Source organism: Coregonus lavaretus, assembly GCF_964263955.1.
Source record: "Coregonus lavaretus genome assembly, chromosome: 13".
Taxonomy (NCBI): Eukaryota; Metazoa; Chordata; class Actinopteri; order Salmoniformes; family Salmonidae; genus Coregonus; species Coregonus lavaretus.
The window spans coordinates 26,549,627-26,557,227 of record NC_140000.1 but is presented as its reverse complement, the minus strand read 5'-3'; the positions used below and the strand labels follow the sequence as shown (position 1 = coordinate 26,557,227).

General features: G+C 42.2%; 1 protein-coding gene across 2 annotated transcripts; it reads right to left on the bottom strand.

Moving 5' to 3' along the window:
* Positions 1–3,229: 3,229 nt before the first annotated feature.
* Positions 3,230–5,828, bottom strand: LOC311139704 (uncharacterized protein). Of its 2 annotated transcripts, none has more exons than XM_084174623.1 (6): positions 5,655–5,828; positions 4,739–4,803; positions 4,294–4,623; positions 3,808–4,035; positions 3,619–3,727; positions 3,230–3,506 (listed from the first exon to the last, which is right to left on the bottom strand). In XM_084174623.1, exons 1-6 carry the CDS (start codon positions 5,660–5,662, stop codon positions 3,470–3,472), a joined length of 777 nt encoding a protein of 258 aa, XP_084030749.1. In that variant the 5' UTR covers positions 5,663–5,828; the 3' UTR covers positions 3,230–3,469. The 2 variants fall into 2 exon arrangements, with proteins under 2 accessions (XP_084030749.1, XP_084030750.1); XM_084174624.1 differs by lacking the exon at positions 5,655–5,828 and adding an exon at positions 5,173–5,525.
* Between the last annotated feature and the right edge of the window lie 1,773 nt (positions 5,829–7,601).

Genomic DNA, 7,601 nt, shown 5'->3' with positions numbered 1-7,601 from the left:
TCTGTGACCCTGTGTACCAGGCACTCTCTGCAGTCCTTAGAGGAGCACCAGGCCTGTATGGGAGAAGACCTGTCCAGGAAGCAGGAGGCCCTGGAGCTGGAGCAGCGAAGCAACCACATCCACCAGCGCCTGGAGGCTGACAGCCAAGATCATCCCTGGAGTCACCGTCCCCAAGCCCGGCTTCACCAGAGAGATGTACTGAACACACACGAACAAACGCATTTTGAAATTCACTATGTATGGAGCGGTTGTACTTTGATTCCAATTCCCTGACTGAAATGTGGATTTACATTTACGTCATTTAGCAGACACTCTTATCCAGAGCGACTTACAGGAGCATTTAGGGTTAAGTGCCTTGCTTAAGGGCACATCGACAGATTTTTCACCTAGTCGGCTCGGGGATTAGAACCAGCGACCTTTCAGTTACTGGCACAACGCTCTTACCCACTAAGCTACCTGCCGCTTACAATAGCGATCAATTGAACTAAAGCCTCACAAAGTTTAAAATGTGTGGTGTTTATTACAAAGAATACACAGCTAAATATACAATATGTTTATAATATAGAAAGGTTACAAAATAAGGAATTGTTTTTAAAACCATTTTTTTTTTAGCATTATATTTTTTTAAATATCAAGTGTAGTTCAGTACAATGAGAGGCTGTATAAAAATGATAGCTACTACAAAAACAGTCAACACAAGCTGGCCAACAAGCAGTTAATTGTTCCAATGCTTTGAAAGGTCATGCTGCTCACAGGGCAGGAAGCTCCTCCCAAAGCGTTTTTTTTTACATTTACTGTCCTTTTATGAGTCCATCTTTGAGTAGGGGAGCGTAGCGAAATAACTTGGGTACTGTAATCAATGGTTCACCGTTACAAGTTGTCCTCAAAATGCTCCTGAAGCCTCTCTCCTCTGTATCACCTAAACCCTAATATGTGTCTATACAACAACACAATATACATGTTTTATATACTCTTATCCAGAGTGACTTACAGGAGCAACTAGGGCCTTGCTCAAGGGCACACCGGCATATTTTTTTGCCTAGTCGGCTCAGGGATTCGAACAAGCGACCTTTCAGTTAGTAGCCCAACGCACTTAACCACTAGGCTACCTGCCGCCCTATACTGAACTGAGAATGAACAAATGTAGGCTACCTGCTGTCCTATACTATAGCAATAGAATAAACAAAATCATTGTAATATAAACTGACAATGGCAAGCGTGCCATGCCTTGAGGTGATATTGTAGCTTCTTATTTTGAGGTGTCCATCCCTTTGATTTATTTTCAATTTTTTTCAATTTTTCCCCTTCTGCATTCTGTCAGCGACCTCCGTTTCCTTGCTATATATATGGCTTTATCTTACAGTATGTACTGTAGATCAAAATGAAATGTATATCTGCACTGCGTGACTATTTGGTCAGTGGTGTCAGTGTGTGTCTCCTATGGAAGTGTAGCAAAGTGGACGCTTACAAAGATTTCCTTACAGGTTATAAAATATGTTAAATGCACGCATGCACTGTAACAATAATGTGGATTTATTCCATTTGCTTTATAGCATACATTTTGTTACGTTACAGCCGTATTCTAAAATTGATTAAATAAATAGAAATTCTCATCAATCTACACACAATACCGCATAATGACAATGCGAAAACAGGTTTTTAGAATTTTTTAAAATTGTATTTAAACTTAAAAAGAGAAATACCTTATTTACATAAGTATTCAGACCCTTTGCAATGAGACTGAAAGTTGAGCTCAGGTGCATCCTCTTTCCATTGATCATCCTTGAGATGTTTCTACAACTTGATTGGAGTCCACCTGTCGTAAATTCAATTGATTGGACATGATTTGGAAAGGCACACACCCGTCTATATAAGGTCTCACAGTTGACAGTGCATGTCAAAGCAAAAACCAAGCCATGAGGTCGAAGGAATTGTCCGTAGAGCTCCGATACGGGATTGTGTCGAGGCACAGATCTTGGGAAGGGTACCAAAAAATGTCTGCAGCATTGAAGGTCCCCAAGAACACAGTGGCCTCCATCAATCTGAAATGGAAGAAGTTTGGAACCAAGACTCTTCCTAGAACTGGCCGCCCTGCCAAACTGAGCAATCGGGGAGAAGGTCCTTGGTCAGGGAGGTGACCAAGAACCCGATGGTCACTCTGAGAGAGCTCCAGAGGACAACCATCGCTGCAGCTCTCCACCAATTAGGCCTTTATGGTAGAGTGACCAGACGGAAGCCACTCCTCAGTAAACGGCACATGAAAGCCCGCTTGGAGTTTTCCAAAAGGCACCTAAAGACTCTCAGACCATGAGAAACAAGATTCTCTGGTTTGATGAAACCAAGATTAAACTTCTTGGCCTGAATGCCAAGTGTTACTTCTGGAGGAAACCTGGCAGCATCCCTACGGTGAAGCATGGTGGTGGCAGTCTCATGCTGTGGTGATGTTTTTCAGCAGCAGGGATTGGGAGACTAGTCAGGATCGAGGCAAAGATGAACGGAGCAAAGTACAGAGAGATCCTTGATGAAAACCTGATCCAGATCACTCAGGACCTCAGACTGGGGTGAAGGTTCACCTTCCAACAGGACAACAACCCTAAGCACACGCAGGAGTGGCTTCAGGACAAGTCTCTGAATGTCCTTGAGTGGCCCAGCCAGAGCCTAGACTTGAACCTGATCGAACATCTCTGGAGAGACCTGAAAATAGTTGTGCTGCGATGCTCCCCATCCAACCTGACAGAGCTTGAGAGGATCTTCAGAGAAGAATGGGAGAAACTCCCCAAATACAGGTGTACCAAGCTTGTAGCGCCAAATAAGAATTAAAGCAGTAATCGCTGCCAAAGGTGCTTCAACAAAGTACTGCTTAAAGGGTCTAAATACTTATGTAAATGTATGATTTCAGTTTTAATTTTTAATTTTTTTTTTAACCTGTTTTTGCTTTGTCATTATGGGGTATTGTGTGTAGATTGATGAGGGAAAAAAACAATTTAATCAATTATAGATTAAGGCTGAAGCGTAACAAAATGTGGAACAAGTCAAGGGGTCTGAATACTTTCTGAATGCACTGTACATAGGCATTGCAAAAGCAGGTTTAGGTACATTTGAACATATTTGTACATGTGCACAAATGTAAATGTGATGACATACAGTACTTTAAAAAAGATACAAAGATACAATTAGTCCAAATATATGTGTGGACACTGCATCAAGAAGTACCACAAATAGGCATATCAATAAGCCAATAAATAGGCATATCAATATATTTTATTAATGGTGCATAGTTCCAAAGCTCTTGATAGGAATGATCTTTGATGTCTGGTAGTGTGACTTGTTTCAATAGAATATTACATTAAACTCCTCATATCATACTGTCTCTGCATGTGCCAAGGAATTGTGTGATCGTGCAGTGTGTAACAGAGTAACAAAGTGTCATAAATAAGAATGATAATGGAAAGCGATGGACATCCTCAGGTCATATAATCCCATTCGTCCTCTGCTGATTGCATCTCCTGTTAATAACACACAGCAATGTCAAAAGTGTGCGCGCACCAAACAGAATACCGGGAGTTTATTAATGTATTACTGTAAAAGACAATCCGGGGAGATGTTCTGTAATCTTACCAACAGAGATATCCACTTAGAAGCACTATGATGAGAAGCACTATGATGGCCAATAGTACACCACACAGAATCTCACAGGATTGGTTACTTTGGGATGGTGTAGAAGAATCTAGGCCACAGCAAAGAAGCATTAAAGACAAAAAACCTAAATCAAAATAATTATAATATAAAATCATAATACATGTTTACCAGTGATGTAGTATGTAACACTAGTCCCCAGACTGCTGTTGACAACACAGGTGTAGTTGTGGCCCTTCATTCCAGACACGTAGAGTCTCCTGCCATCTGTAGAGAGATTGGCTGTCTGATTGGACACCTGTACCCCATCCACCAACCAGGAAAACACTGGGCTGTCCCACTGTGCCCTGTCATTGGCCACCTCACACAGGAGCGGCAAAGACGCCACAGGAGCAGCAACTAGGCGAGAGTGAGGGAGAGAAAAAGTTAGGAGGAACAAATGGTCCAAATATAGCTAAATTGGTTACTGCGTCCTTACATAGTTCTGCACATAAGGTTAGCCTCGGCACCCAGGCTTCACTCACATTGTTCGGAAGGTGAGGTGAAAGCCTGTGACCGAGGCTAATGTAAAGGTAATGTGACTTTTTAGTTTGCACAGTATATGCCCCAAACTAAATCCAGATAGTGACCAGAATTATTGGTGTAACTGTTTCTCACCACTCTCTCTAACAAGTATATTTGCTGATTCCTCGTTCCCCATCTGGTCTGTCACAGTGATGGTGTAGATTCCATAGTTAGATGAACTTATATTCGCCACCCTAAATAAGGCCCCCTTCTGGTCTAGAGGATTGCCAGGTGCATCTTGGTAATTGGCCAGCCTGACCTTTCCCTGACCCTTCTCAGTCTCACGGTCCCAAGTCACCATGAGGATCTTCTCTGTTGGTGTAATCTGGAACTGGGTCAGCAGGACCAGGTCTCTCCCCAGAGCCACGTAAAGGGAACCCTGGTTTTGGAAATACACTGACAGGCACTGGTGTGGGTGGGGCACTGAGGAAAGATAGACAAGGAATTACTGTACATCTATTGTATACATTACTGTACCATAGTTATTTTTGCAGAGCAATATCTTACTGACAGATGGAGGATTATTAAAAAAACTCACAGAGGGCCAGGATCAGACAAATATGGCAGACCAGGATATGCCATGTTTCCATCACATCTGCAGAGCTATTTATATTTTACAAAGGGAGGAAGAGTGTGCAACAGCATTTAAACTTGCACTCTTTTGACGCACATTGTCATGGGCAGAGGCATACCACCCTAATGTAGTTGAGGGAGCTTTGATGGCTAAATGCTATTCATTCATTTGTAAAAATCAAACAACAACAACAAAAAAACTATATTTTGAACATTGTTAGCTATATACATCAAATGTGTTTCAATGAGCTTGACATCATTTTTTCCCTTAGAGATGGTTCTGTGGCGACAAAGATATAAAACAATACTACCCATCCAAAGCAGTTTGACATATACCACACTTTCCATTTAGATGAGAGAAAATAGGTTGGAAAGCAAAAGGAAAAAGATTCTACTCACAAGAGAATGTATCCACAGCAGTAGCTGCTCTTCCGTCTCGTAACTCTCTTGACTCTACACCATTTAGTTTATGCAAGGTTTTGAATTGCTATCAGAACATGCAAACCTTCCTTGCATATTTTGAACCTTCTCTGTACGGTTCTGTACTACTGTACAATGAGACACCAAATCTATTTCTATGGCGGCATCCTCTTTTACATAATACTGTATCCCTTTCCTGTCACTTCCTTTCTTTCATAATGTTGTACCTGATATAATCAGACATTCTAAACATGGCCAAAGCCATGCTAACAAGACAACATGCTCAGTTGGCCATTTAAAACCTTGAGCTCACGGTTACTGTTGTTTGTAACACTTGACTGGGTGCCAGTGATTCTGTTGTAGCATCCCTTTCAAGTTGTCATGCCAAACATAACAACTAAAACAGAAGCAGCGGCATCCAGGTTATTCAGTAATACAAAAGACAGGTCTTCATAACTTACCGTTTCATTTGGATATTCTGTAGGGTGACCGTACAGGTCAGCTTGATGTATTTCTGTTTTCTTGCCTAATATTTCCTGATTGAAGAACGTCAAACTCAATGCATACTGGCACTTAAAATAGCTACTGTATGTAAATGTTGAACCAGTTTTTCTTCCCTTTCCACAATCCAGTATGGCAGGAATGAAAATTAGCCTGGTGATGAGGGAGTGACTCCTACAGCATCTAGGGGAGTGACTCCTACTGTACAGTATCTCTCTTGTACCAGCTTGTACTCCTGACTGAATAGTCATACACTTTAATCCATCCTTGTACGGATACTGTGCCAGGCACACAAGTATGACGATAGGGTACTTAAAAAATATACAGTATATATTTTATTTTTGCAGGAACGATATTGAAGTTCATACATATCAGTCAACATCGATTCTGGATAGAGAGCAGAGACCCAAGTCACATTCATAACAACAGCATCCCTTCAAATACATAGAGATCCACTCAAACAATTATCTATACCACAAAGATGTTCAGATACCTAAGTAAGGAGCCACGTTACCCTCGGGCCTACTGAACCCATGTCCATGTGCGCGGACAAGCAGACACACATCCACCCGCCTAGACACATGTCCATCCCCTGCACACACACCTCCATGTGCACGCATATCCGAATGCATCCATATGACACTGACAAATAATGATAGGGACGTGACACCGGCCCGAGCCACCCAGCCCATCCAGCCACCACAAAGATCCTTTGTTTTAAATACAAAGTGACCAATAGATCGGCCAGAACACTCAGCCAGCCCGAGCTGCTCGCACATCGTGACCCCCAGCCAGCATAGCCAGTAACTCTCACCCCAACACTATTTACCCCAACACTCTCCCATTTAAATTGTTTCTGAAGAGGAAGGTTTGGTAACAAAGTACAACCCCCCAAAAATCAAACATACACATATGCACTGAGTGGGCAAAACATTGGTTGCAGTCGAGCAAATACTGTACGTATTGCACCTGCACAGATGATCAGATTAATGTGGTAGTTGCCTCAGGGTTTGAAATATATCAGCAAATATTAACACCACCACTCTCTTTGTTATTTTCAGTATTAATTTCATTAAAATCACCACCACCACCACACCACAGGTTGGTAAGACATTTTGAATAAGGTCTCTATTGTATGTGTATGTAGAGAATATTGCCAGAGAGAGAGAGAGGTCAAGACTGATACTCACTGTTATAGTCCACAGCAGCAGCAGCAGGCGCAATGGGAGTCAGTCTCAACACTTTATTGCTGCACTGATTGTTTACATGTAAACAGAGGAAGACAATTAACACATACATTGCCTTCGGAAAGTATTCAGACCTGTTGACTTTTTCCACATTTTGTTAGGTTACAGTCTTATTCTAAAATTATTTAAATAATTTTTTCCCCTCATCAATCTATACACAATACTCCATAATGACAAAGCAAAAACAGGTTTTTAGAAACGCTTGGCACACCTGTAGTTGGGGAGTTCCTTACTCTCTTTTCTGCAGATCCTCTCAAGCTCTGTCAGGTTGGATGGGGAGCGTTGCTGCACAGCTATTTTCTGGTCTCTCCAGAGATGTTAGATCGTGTTCAAGTCTGGGCTCTGGCTGCGCCACTCAAGGACAGTCAGAGCCTTGTCCCGAAGCCACCATTGAGTTGTCTTGGCTGTGTGCTTAGGGTCGTTGTCCTGTTAGAGCGGGTTTTCATCAAGGATCTCTCTGTACTTTGCTCTGTTCATCTTTGCCTCGATCCTGACTAGTCTCCCAGTCCCTGCTGCTGAAAAACATCCCCACAGCATGATGCTGCCACCACCATGCTTCACCATAGGGATGGTGCCAAGTTTCCTCCAGACGTGACGCTTGGCATTCAGGCCAAAGAGTTTAATCTTGGTTTCATCAGACCAGAGAATCTTGTTTCTCAT